The 17554-nt window shown below is 51.2% G+C and overlaps 1 protein-coding gene across 1 annotated transcript; it reads right to left on the bottom strand.

Annotated features, from left to right (window-relative positions):
• Positions 1-4839: 4839 nt before the first annotated feature.
• Positions 4840-5369, bottom strand: LOC111151210 (gastrin). The gene is made up of 2 exons (XM_022509007.1): positions 5154-5369; positions 4840-5029 (listed from the first exon to the last, which is right to left on the bottom strand). The coding sequence occupies exons 1-2, from the start codon at positions 5362-5364 to the stop codon at positions 4926-4928; spliced, it is 315 nt and encodes a 104-aa protein (XP_022364715.1). The 5' UTR covers positions 5365-5369; the 3' UTR covers positions 4840-4925.
• Positions 5370-17554: the final 12185 nt, after the last annotated feature.

The following is a 17554-nucleotide window of genomic DNA, read 5'->3' as shown; positions in this document are numbered from 1 at the left end:
CCCACAGTGTCTGTATGTGAGGGTGAAGGGCCCCTCTGTCCACTGGGGGCCTCCTCCCCACCTCCCTGCCTGTGGCCCTTGAGTATCTAGGCTCCCCGCCCAAGTCATCCCTTCCCTGTTGCCCTCCCCTCCTCGTTTCTTCATTCCAGATGTTCTGCCTTTTTCTACTCTTTATTCCTAAACAGCTAGACTCTGGGGCTCAGGACCCCGCTCGGTCTGACCCTACTCCCTGCTGTGCTACTCGCTCTTCTGTTCTTCTGTTGCTTGTCAGCCCATACACCTGCTGGTGCAGGAAATAAAGGACCTGTGTGCTACCAGGCCTGCACTCTGGCATCTTTCTCTGGGAGCGTGTGTGCGTGTGTGTGTGCATTCGTGGGTGCGTGCCGCACATGCAGCTTTTCCTGGGGCAAAGCTGTGGCGAGACAATGAATTTTTGTTAAACACATAACCTAGTCCCATCAACAACCCATGTGGAGTGGCAGGTGATCTGACAAATGGTGTCGGAGGATGAAACAGGCCCAGGCAGATTAAGTGACCCTCCCAAGGGTCCAAGAGCCGGCTTCGGAACTGGGATGTGAACCCGAGCCCTCAGGCATCCTGAGCCCATGCTCAGGCAGCCTCCTGTCCCTATTTTTCTGCCCCAGGGATTCTGGCCTCGTGCCCTGGCTGTGAGGGGTAAGGCACGGGCAAGAGTCGCCCACTGTCTTAGGTGGAGGTCCCTCGGACCTGGAGTCAGACCTGCAACAGCATTTGAAAACAAGTAGTTTGTTTGGAAGCTGATCCAGGAAGCACTCCTGGCTGGGAGCAGGGATGGAGGGGGGTGGGTATTGAGAAGGAAGAAAGCTAAAGGACATGCGAGGCACTGAGGGTTAACCCTACTGGGGAACTCTGGGAACAAGTGTACCCTTTGCATCTCGGGTGTGGCCTGTGGACAGGCGTCATTGGCATCTCCTGGGAGCTTATCAGAAATGCAGATTCTCAGGTCCCACCCCAGACCTATAGAGTCAGACTCTGCACGGTCACAAGGACGCTGGGGAATGCACATGCATGGTAAATTTTGGGACCCACCGAGATGGAGGCCATCTGGGTTATCCCGCCCCAGGGGTGAGGAAGCTGGCCAAGCATCTCCCAGCTGACATTTGTCACTGGCAGCCTTGGGCCTTAATGTCATGCTCTGTGCCCCGTGCGTGGGTAAGGAAAAGGCCGCTGGCAGAAAAATTTTTTTAAAGATTCATTTATTTATTTGAGAGAGAGAGAGCAGGGGGAGGGGCTGAAAGAGAGGGAGAGAGAGAGAAGCAGACTCCTTGCTGAGTGCAGAGGCCCATGACAGCTGAAACCAAGAGTCAGATGCTTTACCGGCTGAGCCTCCCAGGCGCCCCAAGAATATTGATGCTTCTATTGGACCATGGTCAGCACATGCAGGAATGGATACTTTTTTTTTTTAAAGATTTTATTTATTTATTTGACAGATAGAGATCACAAGTAGGCAGAGAGGCAGGGAGAGAGAGAGAGGAGGAAGCAGGCTCCCCGCCGAGCAGAGAGCCCGATGCAGGGCTCGATCCCAGGACCCCGAGATCATGACCTGAGCCGAAGGCAGTGGCTTAACCCATTGAACCTCCCAGGCACCCCAGGAATGGATATTTTTAAACGATTATACTTTTTGTATGTATGTATGTTGCCTCCATGCCCAGCATGGAGCCCAATGTGGGGCTTGAACCCATGACACTAAGATTAAGAGCCGTGTGCTCTACTGACTGAGCCAGCCAGGTGAGGCGCCGCCTTGTGCTCTATTTTTTTTTTAATCTTTGTTTTTTTTAAGATTTTATTTATTTATTTGACAGAGATCACAAGTAGGCAGAGAGGCAGGGAGAGAGAGAGAGGAGGAAGCAGGCTCCCCGCCGAGCAGAGAGCCCGATGTGGGGCTTGATCCCAGGACCCCGAGATCATGACCTGAGCCGAAGGCAGAGGCTTTAACCCACTGAGCCACCCAGGTGCCCCTGCACTGTCTCTTTCACATGGGTGGAAGCGTGATGACATTTGTGTTCTCGGCTGTGGTGGCTCAGGCCCTGTGCATGACAGCTTTTGAATGATCTGGGTGTGCCTCCCTGCCCAGTGCACACACACACTGATAAATGGCAACTTCTAAGCACTGATGCAGACTTGTAAACCAGGCTGTGGATCGTGGTTTTCCGTTTGGGCAGTTGACATCAGCTTAGGCTCGTTTGCTCTTGACCTGTTCTCCTTGCCTAAGATCAATGGGGCTCTTCTTGGCCACCCGTAGGTCTCCAGTTTAGGAGCCCCATAGTTTAAGCTATTGCTGCAAATCCTGTGGGTTAAGGCTGCCTGGTGATTGGGTCCACCTTGCCTCTGATGGTTAAGTGCTGCCTCTTGGTCCCTTCTGCCTTGCAATCCTGTCATCCCTGCTGACACTAAGTAACTTGGGTCCATAGCAGCATCTCCTACGTCAGCCCCGGGCTGCAGAGGACAAGCTCCGCTGAGCTGCTCAACAATGCTTACCTGTCCTCACCAACATGTTCCTTATGTCCTCCAGAAAAGGACTGGTTTTTGGACCCTTACAGGGACCGGAGTCACATGGTGGATGCTCTTGTCTGACATGGCAATTCATTCCAGGGTGACTGCCCATCTTTTGGCTCCTTCCTCGGTCCTCTGCTGGGGCAGTTTGGGCACCTTACTTGCTCCAGACTTTCAGGGAGTCACGCCCAGCAAGGCGTGAAGATGGGCTCCGCGTGTCCTTGCCAGGAGCTGAAAGCCTGAGTCGTGGGAGATGGTCCTCTACTCCTGTATCAACAAACTCTCCCTACCCAGTCCCCAGCCCGCCTCCTCTGTCTGTCAGCCTCGAAAATCCCCTCCTGTGTGCGCTTCCTGGTTCCTTCTGTGACATGTTTTCCGGCTTCTTCAGGACCTGCAGTATTTTGGGTGAATAATCCCGTTTCCGCCATGTTTGGGACTGTGCTTCTGCACAGCCTAAGACTTGACCCTAGTTTTTGGTGTGGAAGCCCTGAAGGGCGGGGGGCGATTGTGAGAAACATCACTTTGCAAGACCTCTGCCTCAAGGAGGTCTGGGCATGGTCTCCAGGGATGGAAAAGCTGCTTTCCTCTGGCAAGGTGGAGACAATTCCTCCAGCCCAGAAGTTTCCTGGAAACCTGGGAGTTTGAAGTTCTTCAGGGCATTTTCTCAAATGTTCCGTGCAAGGTTATCATGGTCCCATGCCTTTCATTCTAGGACTTATGGGGAGACTTGTTGGGGCTCCAATGTCAGCTTCCTTTGTTATCTGACTTCTTACATTCAGATCTTGGGCTTGAGTTAATGGTTGGCTGACCTGAGCCCAACATTTTCTTCCTTCAGAAATCTCTGATGATTAGCGGTAGCCAATGGACACCACAGCCATAATCATCATCACTCTTCTGTCTTGAATGCTGAAGCAATCAGCTACATCAGGGCCCCTATACCCCGTCCCGATGCACCAACAATGAGAATCTTAGCAGTGGGGTTGCCACAGTACTCCAGAGGTGGTCGGCACCCTGCTTAATGCCAGCAAAGTGTCTGGCTAGTGAAGGATCAAATTCCAGAATCCCAAGAAGACAGTGTTGCTTTCTACAACCCTTCTAGGACCACCTGTTTTCAGAGGAGTCCCCCAGCCCAGAGGCAGACTTGGAAATAAGGATTTGAGTTCAGATAGTTTATTTGGAGTGTGGTGATCCCAAAGACCACCGGTGGGAGCGTGTGCGTGCAAGACAGGGAAGGGAGGGCGGTCAACAAAGGGTGCCCTCGAGCAGCTTCCTGCTGTGGGTAAGTGGGGCTCAGTCCTGTGGGGGAATTCTGAGAGACAGAGCTGGATACACCTCAGAGTTACCCTCCCCGAGTGGTGAGGAAGCCGGGGTATTGATCCTCCCGCTCTCTACTGTCACCAACGCAGGGCTCCCTTGGGAGACAATCACTCCAGAGCATTTGCAGCCTGCTTAGCCTTCAGAAAGCCCTCGGGGGAGCAGTGGCACCTGCTTGGGGAAGGATGCTGCTGACAGGCAGAGAACTACGAGGGAATATGGGTGTAGCATTGACAGTGCCTCTGCTGGCCACTCACGTGCCCATCTGATGAGTGTTTATGGGATACCTCCTGTTCTTGGAACCAGGGATACAGCAGAGAAGAGGGACGTGTGGTCCCCACTCTTACAGACTTGCCCTGCTACCTGGGGAGGCAGACAATAAACTAGCTAACAAGACAATGACAGGGTGTGAAGTGTGCTCTGGAGAGCAACGTTAGGGACTGTGGGGCCGTTAGAGGACACTGGGCGCTGTGTATGAGGCGGGAGGAGCAGAACAGGTGGGTCTCTCAGGAAGAGGCGTTTCAGCCAAGACCCCGGGGAGAAAAAGGGCAGCCAGGCATGTGGGTGCCTGGGAAAAGCCTTCGGGGCACAGGGAATGGCGAGGACAGATGTTCTGAGCAGGACCCAGCATGGCGCATTTGTGCAAGGACAAAGGGAGAGAGGAGGAAGGAACAGGGCACCTGCCGTGAGGACAGCAGGCTGGCTTAGGGCTTTGGCAAGTTTAGGTCTTCTCCTAAGTGTGACAGGGAGCTTTGGAGGGTTAAAGCCTGGAGTGGTACAATTTCATCTGTCTTTTAGAAAGCTGACTCTGGTCGCGACCCCACCACCATTTTCCACCTGCATGAGTAGGTTCAGGGTCATTGTTAAGGTTTGGGGATATCCAGAAGAACAGGTCATGGTCCCTGCCCCCAGGGCAGTGCTCAGTTTTTCCTGCTGCCTCAACCCTATCCCCACCAACTCCCCTCTCCTGCCCCACACTTGACACAATGTGATCCATTGGAAGCTAGTTTATTTTGAGTGGTTTTTCATGGGGCTGGGCTGGGCTGGGCTGGGCGATGTCTGGGCTTTGAAGCTCCGTTCTAGGGACGCTGGTCCCCTTCCTCAGCACTGCGGCGGCCGAAGTCCATCCATCCGTATGCTGCTTCTTCTTCCTCCACCCACGGTCCCTGCTTCTTGGACAGGTCTGAGGGTCAGAGCGGGGGTTGGGGAACGTGAGGATATGGGAAGGACGTCTAGCTGCTGGAAACCAAGGCCAGGGACAGCCCTGGCTGGGCGAGGCAAACAGGGACGGCTGTCATAGTTCCTACCTGCCACCAGCTGTGGGGGACCTTGGAACCCCAGCTGCCTTCGCTGGTGAGGGGCTGCGCCCAGCCGGTCCAGCCAATGTGGCTCCAGGCCCCTATTTGCCCCTGGACCTGAGGGTGCGTCCTGCTGCTGGGAGCCGGGCTTCCAAGCAGCTTCAGAGAAGGTGGCCAGAGCCAGCGCCAGGATCAGCACGCACACACACAGTCGCTGCATCTTGTCTGCAAAGGAAAGAGGAGCAGAGCTGCAAGATGGGGCCATCCAGGCACCCAGAGGCACAGGCCTGGACCAGATGGTCTCTAGATCCCTCCCTGCGGGCAGGTACCATGCTGTGTGGGGTTGTGGACTGTCCCTCAGCTTGCTTCTCCAGTTCCTGCCAACTCCCCCAGCTCCCAAGCCTTGCCCCCTTTCCTCATCACCTACCTTCATTACAGCAGTGACTTCTCTCAGAGGAATTTACAACCTAGAGCAAGGGTTTCCAAACTTCTGCAGAATTTGAGGCTATGTGAGCGGCTCTGTAGCTGTTTCCCTCTTGTAATTTCAAGTGAGCTTTTAAATAGTCATATCAAGGGCACATTGCAGACGACCTGGTATCTCAGTGGAGACCCCCAGTGTATTCAGTGTGGGGTCGGGTCTCACTGTTTCTGCACCGCCTGTGGAGGGAAGCTTCTCCCACCATTTTTGCTTAGCTGAGGACTATCCTGTGATTGTAATGAAGCAGTTAAAAATTAAGCTGTTACCGTTTGTTCCTGTGTATCAGGGTGACCTGAGTTTGGGGAGACCATAACACAGAAATAAACTGATACTCAAATGAATCTAAAATTCAAATCTAAAATTCTATTCTCAGCATTTGTGTTCTTTCAGTCTCATTATTCTGATTGGCTTTACCTTCTAGGAACACATTAATAGTAATAAAATAAGACTTTTATCTATTTTTCGTAGTGGGGTTCTCTGTTAGATTTCCTTTGGAAGAGAAAGTGTTCTAGGTGCTAAAGGCACCCGGGTGGCTCAGTGGGTTAAGACTCTGCCTTCAGCTCAGGTTATGATCTCAGGGTCCTGGGATTGAGCCCTGTATCGGGCTCTCTGCTCCGCCGGGAGCCTGTTTCCCCTCCCCCTCTGCCTGCTTCTTTGCCTTCTTGTGATCTCTGTCAAATAAATAAATAAAATCTTAAAAAAAAAAAAACAAACAAGGTTAAAAATCAGTGATCTAGAGCTACACTGGCCCATGCTGGCCACGTGTATTGTCCAATGTGGTAGCTAATAGGCAGATATAGCGCTTTACATTTAAATTAATTAAAATAAAAAATTCGTCCCCCAGGCTAGCCCCCTTTCCAGTGTACTTGTGGCTGGTGGCTACCATATTGGGTGGTGCAGGTACAGACCCCATCATCATGGAAAGTTCTTTCAAACAGCCCTAATCTAGGAAAGAGCTTGAGATGGGATCCAAAAGCCCTGGGCTCCAGTTCCAACCCTTCCCAATAATTTGTGTGACTTTGGGCAAGTCACATCTTCTTGGCCTCAGTTTTTTCACCCAAGAGATGGGAGAAGAGCCTTTGTCTTTCTCACCTTGCAGGACTGGGATGAGCGTGGAGTAAGAGGGTTGAAGTAGCAAGTCAGCTCAAAGGAAAGGTATGGGAACGCCAGTGTGGGTTCTAGAGCTGAGACCTAGTCTGGCCCTGAGATAAGAGAAGGGTGGCAGCTTTGGAGACACGGAGACGTGAGCCTGGTACCTTGATGCAGGGAATTGTTCCATCAACCCTCTTCCCCGCCTCTCCACTCCCCTCCTGGGTTCTCTCACCTGCAGAGCTGGGAGATGGGCGATGCTCTAGCCAGCCTGGTGCCTCTTCCTCTCTCTGCTCCTCCTGGTGCTCCTGCCCTGCCTTATAAAGCCCTCAAGGCCCCCTCCCAAACCCCAGGAGGTCCGCCTCCGCCACAGCCAGACAAAAGGGCGTGGGCACAGGTCCCTCGCCCCTGCCCTGCCCTGCCATTCATTCAGTCATCTACAAGGGGGAAGGGAGGGGAGTTGACCTTCCTGGCAGTGAGGGGCATGTGTGGGTGGGGGCCTGGCTTCAGCGGGGCATGAAGGCAGACAGGAGACAGCCTTCCTGGGGTCAGGAACAGTGCCCCCCACCCAGACCTTGGGGTGCATCAGCCCTCTAGCTACGTCCCCCTGGGGGGCTGGTGAGGCAGTTGCACCGAGTGACCTTGGTGAGGAAGTATCTTTCATCAGACACTGGTGTTTGAAGAGCAGGGAGCGTGTGGATGTCGAGTGCTGTATCGATCCCCTGTCCCCTCTGCCCGGCTCTACAAACAGGACGTGAGCTAGTTATCGGGGGCAATGGGCCGTGGGCTGATGGCCCTGCCCGCTCCACCTGGGGGGCTGCAGCCCGGTTGCCTCCGTCACCTCCTTTGCCTGGAAAATCCCAAGTGTCCCCCGCCTTGTGCCCTCTGTGGCCGCTGGGCTCCTGGGTTCCGCTTGCAGCTCCCTCCACCTCGGGTCCGCCCCGTACCACCTGCCTCTTGCAAACCCCCACCCAGGGCTGTTTCTTGCAGCCTTCTGAGGCTGGAGGCTCCCTCCTTTTGTCTTCCAGGGGAGATGGCAATCTGTGTCATGCATTCACCACGTTTCAATATAAAAATACACCTTCAAGGGACACCTGGGTGGCTCAGTTGGTTAAGTGGCTGCCTTCAGCTCAGGTCCTGATCCCAGCGTCCTGGGGTCAAGTCCCGCATCGGGCTCCTTGCTCGCCGGGGAGCCTGCTTCTCCCTCTGCCTGTCGCTCTGCCTGTGCTCTCTCACGCTTGCTCTCTCTCTGACAAATAAATAAAATCTTAAGAAAAAAAATAAATAAAGGAAGATTATAAAAAAAAAATACACCTTCAAGTGGTTAGCAAAGAGACTGAATGAAGGGTTTGCCCAAGATGTGCCAGAACACCAAATAGTACGCTTGTTGACTGATTTGATAAATTGCCGCCTCGACCTGTTTTTGGACAGATGTAATGAGCTCTAGGCTGCTTTTGATTTTTCCGTGGTTGACGTTAGAGATTTTGCTTTTGTTCATGCGTCATCGGGGCCCCTTCTTGTCTGGGGGAGTTCTGATGCCCCTGGGGTGCCGGATAAAGGGCAGTGGTCCCCATGCTCAGCGACAGCCTTGCTGAGAATTAACAGGTGATGCTGCAGGCTGTGAGGTGTCCATGGCAACCAGCAGCCGAATGTTCTGGTGAATAACCCAGGGCCTGGCTCGGTGACTCGGCGGATGGAATTAAGTGAAAAGGACAAATTCAGTGCAGGGATTGGTGATAATGAATTGAATCCAGAGTCTTAGAGATGGAAGGGCCTTTGCGGGGGGCTTGGCAGCCGGTGGTGTGAGGAGCAGCTCTGTTCACGTGCTAGAGGAATAGAGATGTTTGTGTTGCCATAGTGATGGGAAAAAAGAAGCTCTCTGTGGAGCCTTAGTTGTACCAGAACCCAAGATTTTGGCTGTGGAGGGGGTTAGGCAGCCCTCCACCTGCCGCCCCGACTGTTCTTCGCAGGCTGGCCACACCAGGGCTGGTGAAAGTAGCAGACAGAAGCGGGTACCCGCTCAGCAGGTGATGGTCCCCGTTGACTGCGGGCACTGGCGGGCGCGCAGGGAGGGCTCTGCTCAGAGTCGAGAGACAGCTCTCATCCCGAGGTGCTTCCAGTCACGAACCTGCATGTTCTGCTCTCAGGGGAACCTTGTTCAATGGGAAACAGAGGGTTTTCCAGGCCCTGCCCTTTTCCAGATGTTGAACTTTGAGCAGATCTCTCCTCCTCTCTGAGCTATTTTCTCCTTCAAGAAACAAGGAAAATAACTGGGGTTGGGGGGGGGGCATCTTGTGAAGGTGATGTACATAAAGCACCATGCACCGTGCCCAGAACATCTCAAGTACCTAATTTGTTTATGGGCCTCAGTTAGCCTCATCTGTGAAATGGCAATCATTCATTCCTACCTCATTGGGCTGCTGTGAAGGGGAAATATAACAAGGTCTGTGCACACACTTCACACACATCAGAGAGCTTCTCCTTTCCCAAGACTTCGGAGGGTAATTCCCTAAAAAGTATGGTCTGTGAATCTAAGTCTTTCCCTCCTGCTGGCCACGACTCAGAGGGACACTTGTCTTGGGTTGCCACTGAAGAGGGGGCAGTGATGGAGCCTGTGGAGGCTGGACCTCTCAGAGGCCAGCACCGACTGGTGTACAGAGGATGTGGGAACCGGTGAGGCCAGGATAGACTCCTGGCTCCAGTATTTTGACTTGCTGGGTGACCAGAAAATCCAGTTTCTGAGTCTACTAAATTGAAGACCAGATCCCAGACCCTGGGGTCAGTGCCCTCCCTCTCTCTGCGGACCCTGCCTGTGTTTCCACAATAGTGACAGTGCTGTGTGACAGGCTCTTTGCATGAATAAATGTGGTTGCTGTTTACCATTGCCCTTGGATGTAAGTACTAATGTGTCCCTATTCCACAGACGAAGAAACTGAGGCTCACACAGGAGAACAATCTCTATCCTGAGTTTACAGGACCAAGGAAACCTGCACCAGAAATCCTGGTTCTGGGATCTTTCTCCTCCCAGGAGAAGTGTGGTAGGCAGAATCATGGTGCCCCAAAGATGTCCATACCCCAGTTCCCGGGACCTGTGAATATATGAGGTTACATGGCAAAAGAGACTTTGTAGATGTAATTATAAAGTAGGGAGCTTGGGGCGCCTGGGTGGCTGAGTGGGTTAAAGCCTCTGCCTTCAGATCAGCTCATGATCCCAGAGTCCTGGGATCGAGCCCCATATCAGGCTCTCTGGTCGGCGGGAAGCCTGCTTCCTCCTCTCTCTCTGCCTGTCTCTCTGCCTACTTGTGATCTCTGTCTGTCAAATAAATAAATAAAAATCTTGAAAAAAAATAAAGTACGGAGCTTATCCTGGATTATCTGAGTGGACCCCATTTAACCAGATGAGCCCTTAAGACGTTCTTTAGCAGGATGCCTGGGTGGCTCAGTCTGTTGAGTGACAGGTCATGATCTCGGGGTCCTGGGATCGAGTCCTGAGTTGGGCTCCTTGTTTAGCAGGGAGCTAACTTCTCCCTCTGTCTCTCCCTCTGCTGTGTGCTTTCTCTATCTTTAACAACAACAATAAAAAATAAAAACCAAAAAAACCAAACCATATCCTTTGAGTAAAAGTGGAAGTGATGTGGCTAAAGGATAAATCAGAGATTCGAAGACTGAGGAGGATTCCACCTGCCCTTGCTGGTTTGAAGATGGGAGAGGGAGGGCAGCAGGCTGAGGAGAGCAGGTGGCCTTCAGGAGCTGAGAGAGGCCCCCAGCTGAGGCCCCAGAACGCAAAGAACTGAATTCAGCCAACAATCCGATGAGCCTGGCAGTGGGTTCACCCAGAGCCTCTAGAATGGAACATAGCCTTGGGGATGCCTTTGTTTTGCCCCAGGGACCCACACTGTACCTGGGACTCCTGACCCATGCCATGGTCAGAGAATGAGTTGCTGTTGTCTGGCGTCATGGAGGTTTCCTTCAGTCAGAACTGGCCCTGTGTGAATTTGTGTGGGGTTTTCCAAATACAGGTAAGGACGGTGTTCGTCAAAGTCCTGCGCTGTTCCCCCATTCCATTTTCCTTCCAGTTAGTGAGCACCTGCTGTAAGTCAGGGGTAGGTGAGGCCCTGGGGATAAGAGGTGACTATGACTGGCCCCTTCATGGCTTGGTGGCACTGAGATTGCAGGGGATGGGGGCACAAACAATAGACATAATAACAAGAGTGGGGAGGACGGTCCCTGGGGAGGGAAAATCCCCCGGGGGCAAGTCTGCTCTCGGGACCACACTCCCACCGGCCAGGGCTGGCCCTGGCAAGCAGTGGTACTGGGGCTCCCACCTGTTGTACTGGGGAGCTGCAAACTGTGCGAGGCTGCCCGGGGCTCCTCATTGATTATTGATGGTGGACAAGGGAGAGGCTGAGGATGCCTCTGTGCCTCAGGCAATGAGGCCTGGGGAGGGGTGAAGGTGCTGGGACAAACAGTGACACCTGGGAGGTGTTCATGGCAGCATGGGTGTCTGTGGTCCCTCCCTGGGAAGGGGGGCTGCAGAGGAGGAAGTGGGTTCACGACTTCTGGCTTTACCTGCTTTCCCAGGCTGGTAAGGGAGCAGGACCAAGAGGACAGCCCACAGGCTACTCTCAGGCAGAGCTGGAGAGGGTGCCCTGGGATGAGCTCAGGGGCCAGGTGACCCGCTCAGCTGGCTGGGAGGGAGAGCAGAAGGCACCCCACGTTCCAGCCTCGGCCTCCTCTCCCTGGTCCCCCTCTCTCCTCATCTGATGCCCAGCTGTGCCTTTGGAGCGGTGGCTTTCAATCCACTCCTCATGTTAGGATCACCTGGGGGAGCGCTAAACCCACCCCCTCACCCAGGGTGCTCATCGGAAGGCTTTTCAAATCAGAAGCAAGGGTGAGACCCAGGGGGTGGCTGGAGTCTGGATGCGGAAGCCACCCAGGCGCCCCCCTTGATTATTTTCTTTTCCACTCTTTCCTGTAATAGTCCCTAGAGCCTTCCCTCACAGAGCCCATCAGAAGTATAGTGGGGGCTTGAACCTAGACAGATGGATTCTGTAAGCTTTAAGAAAATCCTTTCTGGCGGCGCCTGGGTGGCTCAGTGGGTTAAAGCCTTTGCCTTGGGCTCAGATCATGATCCCTGCGTCCTGGAATAGAGCCCCGCTTCAGGCTCTCTGCTCAGCAGGAAGCCTGCTTCCCTTCCTCTCTCTCTCTCTCTGCTTGTCTCTCTGCCTACTTCTGATCTCTGTCAAATAAATAAATAAAATCTTAAAAAAGAAAAAAAAAAGGAAAAAGAAAAGCCTTTCGTTGCTGCTATCCCGCTTTCTCTACGATGAGCCTTCTCTTCCCTGCACTCTGTAATCTGTTAAGCCAGTGAGTGGGGTTGGTTGGAGTGGCAGATTTGGGCCAGGGAAACAAGGGAGGTTTTGGTAGCTGATTTCACCTGTAATCTTACCTTTTTTTTTTTTTTTTAAGATTTTATTTATTTGTCAGAGACACACACACACACACACACAGAGTGAGAGAGGGAACACAAACAGGGGAAGTGGGAGAAGGAGAAGCAGGCTTCCCACTGAGCAGGCAGCCCGGTGCGGGGCTCGATCCCAGATCTGCTTCTCCCTCTCCTTCTGCCCCTTCCCACCTCACTCATGCTCTCTCTGTCACAAATAAATAAAAAATCATTAAAAGATACATATATAAGCTCTATTTGTTGAGATATAGTGCACATATCACACAATTCACTCTTTTTTTAAACACCATTCACTCTTTAATTATTTATTTTTTCCATTCCCTTTTTTTTTTAGAATTTTTTTTTAAGATTTTATTTATTTATTTGACAGAGATCACAAGTAGGCAGAGGCAGGCAGAGAGAGGGGGAAAGCAGGCTCCCCGCTGAGCAGAGAGCCCAATGCGGGGCTCGATGCAGGGCTTGATCCCAGGACCCTGGGACCATGACCGGAGCCGAAGGCAGAGACTTTAACCCACTGAGCCACCCAGGCACCCCTCCATTCACTTTTTTAAAGTACACAAACCAGTGGGTTTCGGCACATCCACAAAGTGGCACAACGATGACCTTTATCTAGTTCCAGAATATTTGCATCACCCCAAAAGGAAAATCTCTTTACCCATTTGCAGTCACTCCTCATTCCTCCCCATCCCTCTGGAGAGAATGACTGGGAAATGAAAAAGAGGTTTTCAAATAACTGGGGAGGTGGCAGCGCGGAGATCACCTTACGAGGAGCTACCTCCTCATCGACTGGTCGAAATTTAAAGCGGCTCTCTCAAATAGCACTCCGAAAGGAAACCCAAACCACTGGGTTCTAGAACCTTACAGCCACAAGAATTCTAAGAGATGGGAGAAGATGGGCAAGATCAAACAAAGATAAATTATTAACTTGTTCAGGCAGTCCCTGTCACAGGCTGAGTGTGACCCCTTGCCTAAGCACGACCGAAACAATTCAGGTGTTTGTACACTGATTGGTTTAGCATCTGACTCCCCAGCTAGAGTGTAGACTCCGGGAGGAAGAAGGTGGGCTTTGGCTTTTCCGTTGCTGACCTGTACTGAGAAAGTCCTCTGGAAATGGGAATGGGTGAGTGAACACGGCAGAGAGTTGGCTGTGGGCTCTGGGCTTGAGAGAGAAGTGGAGGTTGGAAACAGAGAATTACAATCATGAACACTGAAAGCATAATCAGTCATGACCCAGGGTGTGGCCACCACGGGAGAGGTACCGAAGGCCAAGACTGTCTTCATCCCTTTGGAACTCCTACACTTGGAGAATGGAGGGATGTTAGGTCCAAGCAGGTGGAGAGGTCACAGGGTACCGAATGGGAGACTTTATCGGAGAAGCAAAGAGGGCTGGGTATGGTGCTCAGGGCTGCAGGAAACAAATGTAGGAGACGAGGACATCCAAGACCCTGTCCGTCTTCCCCTTCTAGAACGTAGTGTCCATTCGGGCAAGGATCTTTGTTCGGGGCTACATTCTCAGTGCCTCAAAGGGTGGCGGGCACAGCTGGGATGCTGCATAAATGTTTACTGAATGAATGAATGACTCATGCCATGAGAAGTGAAAATTAGCAGGTGAAGATTCTGTAACATCATGATTTGCTCTCCTTCCTTTGTGTTTCTACTTGGTGGATCCCGAGGGAAAGGGTGAATTAAACTAGTGGTTCTCAAAAGGGGGATGTGGGTTTGTCTCCCAGGGGCATTTAACAATGTCTGGAGGTAATTTTGGTTGTCAGGCATGCATGGGAAAGAGTGCTATCACCAAGCAGTGGTGGAGGTCCGAGATATGTTAAACATCCTCTGATACACAGGTCAGGCCCTCTTCCCCAACACATAATTATCTGGGCCCAAATATTAATAGTGCTGAGTTAAGTGAAGCCCCCGGGTTACACGAACCCGCTGGTAGTTGTCATAAGCCTGGGCAAGCTCTTCGTGAATTGGTCCACACAAATGTTTTCTGTCCTGCATCCAACACAGCAACTGAGCTCTGTCTCAGTGAGTCTTGACTCTTTTGGATTCAAAATCCCTGTCCTATCAACAGTCTACAGGACCAACTTGGGATCTTTAGATCTTTTTAGATCTTTCTCATCATATGCCAGGTATATGCCCAGCATTTTAAGAAAAAAATAACTTGAAGTTGGTAAATTATGGTCGGTTCCTTTAAAGTTCAACTTAAAAGATAATCTGTAATAATTATACCATGCAAAGGCAGTTTTTGACTTTCCCCAGTAAAAAAAGGTGACAAAACACTGTTTAAATTTAATTAGAAGGAAAAGCATGACTTCAGACAAATTAAAAAGGGATACTGCATCATGTTTGGTTCTGAGAAAAAAATGTATCTTAAAATGCAGGTTTAGATTTTGTTATGTAATTAAAAAACAATCTAATGTTCATTGGGATCCCCTTATATTTATTATAGCTTTTGTATTATTTTTCCTGGGGGCGACAGAACAGGGTTTCAGATGTCTCACACGCCGGCACATTGCGAACGGCACTACAGAGATATAGGGTGTCTTCGGTTCCAGTGAAATAGAAGTCAAATTAGTTCTAGCCAGCACTGTATTTTCTCCTTCGGCATTGTTTTTGACATCTGGGAGACCTCTTAATCAGATGGATGGGACTTGGAGGTCTGGTGGGCTTCGATGGGGGTCAATGGCTATATCATCATCACTCATGGGCCACCCCTCCCAGTGGTTCTGTCCTGAGGCTCTGGGGGCCAAGCCCAGGCTTGGTACTACTGCAGGGGGCTCCCCAGCTGATCCCATAACAGCCAGGTCTCTGTACCTCTTAGCTAGTACAATGAACCCAATCCATATTCAGCTCATAACTGTTGCTTTCCACACTGCGACAGTTTTTGTGTGTTTTATATTTTTAAAGATTTTATTTATTTGACACAGAGAGAGAGCGAGGGAGGGAACACAAGCAGGGGGAGTGGGGATAGGGAGAAGCAGGCCTCCCACTGAGCAGGGAGCCCGATGTAGGGCTCCATCCCAGGACCCCAGGATCATGACCTGAGCCCAAGGCAGACACTTAACGACTGAGCCACCCAGGGGCCTCTTTTTGTGTGTTTTAAATGCACATCTAAAACCATAATAGAAAATGCACTTATAAAAATTAAAAGTCATGGGGGACCTGGCTGGTTTAGTCGATAGACTATGTGACTCTTGATCTCAGGGTTGTGAGTTCAAGCCCCACGTTTGGTGTAGAGATTACTTAAAAACAATATCTTAAAAAATAAAAGTCATAATATTACTGTCTTTTTTAAACTAATTTGCAGACCACAATATGAGGCCTGCTAATTTTATGGTTCAAACCTGTGCTTCTCAAGCTTTGCTAAGTGCCGATTGTTAAAATGAAGATGGCTTCAGGGAGTCTGGGGTCGGGCTTGAAATTCTGTCCGTCCAACGAGCTCCCAGGGGACACTGAGCAGCAAGAGTCTATAGTTCTGGGGCGCCTGGGTGGCTCAGTCGGGGTAGAGTCTGCTTTCGGCTCAGGTAGGCTCAGTCGGGGTAGAGTCTGCTTTCGGCTCAGGTAGTGATCCTGGGGTCCTGGGATCGAGTCCTGTTTCGGGCTCCCTGCTCAGGGGGGAGCCTGCTTCTCCCTCTACCTGCCGCTCCTCCTGCTTGTGCTCTCCCTCCCTCCCTCTCTCTAACAAAGAAATAAAGAAAATCTTTAAAAAAAAAAAAGTGTCTGTAGTTCTGTCTCGAAGGGGGACCACGAAACCTAGGTAGGTCACAGCTCTCTGCATTAACCTCATCCTTGTTTTCTCCTGCTGCACAGAAATGGACAATCAATGATGTGACACACAGGGAATGACAGTAACGTTTATGCCCCGCATTAACATTTCCAACCTCTGTGCTCCCTGTGCTTCCTGTTTTTAGCTGATTGTTCATTCTGGGTATAAATTGACCATCAAGTACTAAGATTAAAGACAATTTAAACTGGGCGATGGCCCGGGCTGCTGAGGCGGGGTGGTGGCTGACGGCTGTGGCTAGCGAGCAGTCACGCACGGCTGCGGTCTGTGTACCTTCTGCCCGGCACACACTCAGTTTGGGAGCTGTTTAGAAATATCTTTAAATAGTTATTCATTTTCAAAGTCGATATTGGAATAGGCACGTTTCTGCTTGGAGTGCTGTGCCTGGGAAAACTGTTAATCCTGGGGCTGTGTGAGACTGGGGGGGAACCACAGACCCGTGAGTCTTAGCTGGTTTGGGTAACGGGCTCTTTTAAGAATCTGATAAAAGCCATGGACAGTTCTTTTAAAATTGTTTTTATTTGACAGAGAGAGAAGGATCAAAAGTAGGCAGAGGGGCAGACAGAGAGAGAGAGGGGAAAGCAGGCTTCCCGCTGAGCAGAGAGCCTGATGCAGGGCTTGATCCCAGGACCCTGAGATCTTGACCTGAGCAGAAGGCAGAGGCTTAACCCACTGAGCCACCCAGGCACCCCATGCCATGGACAGTCTTACCAGAACATGCCCACATGTACCTCACACACAAAACCTCAGGGGTTGGTTTCTCAGGTGCTGGTAACCAAGTTCTGACTCTTGGCCACCCCCTTCTCAAGCCATCTTAAATACAATACTTCTGACTGCTTTCCCTGAAGCTTAGCTCTGGTAATGTTCTCTCCCGCTCATGTTTCCTCAATAGCTCCCATTAGCCAAGCAGTGTTTCCCAAGTGTGGTTTGTGGCCCTCCCACATGAACTGGCTGATGCTGGTTAAAATGGCAGGTTCCTGGGCCCCACATCAGAACCTCTGGATCAGGGTCTCTGGCTCTAGAAGGGGAGGCATTTCCTGGAGCATTGTGGGCCAGGCATTCTGACCTCAGAGGCTCTGTTGTACCTCATACCAAGTGAATAAAATGCAGCCACAGGCCAAATAGACATTTTCTGTAGTATTTTTGGAAAGATGTATAAATTTTATAAATCTGAGGTTTTTTTGTTTTTTTTTTTAAAGATTTTATTTATTTATTTGACAGACAGAGATCACAAGTAGACAGGGAGGCGGCGGGGCGGGGGGTGCTAGGGGAAGCAGGCTTCCTGCCGAGGAGGGATCATGACCTGAGCCAAAGGCAGAGGCTTAACCCACTGAGCCACCCAGGCTCCCCATAAATCTGAGTTTTGTTAAAAATAATATTGTTCTTGGGGCACCTGGGTGGCTCAGTGGGTTAAAGCCTCTGCCTTCGGCTCAGGTCATGATCTCAGGGTCTTGGGATCAAGCCCTGCATTGGGCTCTCTGCTCCGCGGGGAGCCTGCTTCCTCTTCTCTCTGCCTGCCTCTCTGCTTACTTGTGATCTCTGTCTGTCAAATAAATAAATAAAATCTTTAAAAAAAAATAATATTGTTCTTG

The sequence above is a fragment of the Enhydra lutris genome, unplaced genomic scaffold (genome assembly GCF_002288905.1).
Source record: "Enhydra lutris kenyoni isolate GAN:26980312 unplaced genomic scaffold, ASM228890v2 scaffoldscaffold26, whole genome shotgun sequence".
Lineage (NCBI taxonomy): Eukaryota > Metazoa > Chordata > Mammalia > Carnivora > Mustelidae > Enhydra > Enhydra lutris.
The sequence above is the reverse complement of the archived record's forward strand: the minus strand, read 5'-3'. Positions and strand labels throughout refer to the sequence as shown.

Bases quoted from the DNA above. Each gene is read 5' to 3' on its own strand.
- LOC111151210 (XM_022509007.1), bottom strand. From the start codon at position 5,364: ATGCAGCGACTGTGTGTGTGCGTGCTGATCCTGGCGCTGGCTCTGGCC. The intron at 5,030-5,153 runs GTAGGAACTATG...TCTGACCCTCAG, and splicing joins TCCCCCACAGCTGGTGGCAG to ACCTGTCCAAGAAGCAGGGA.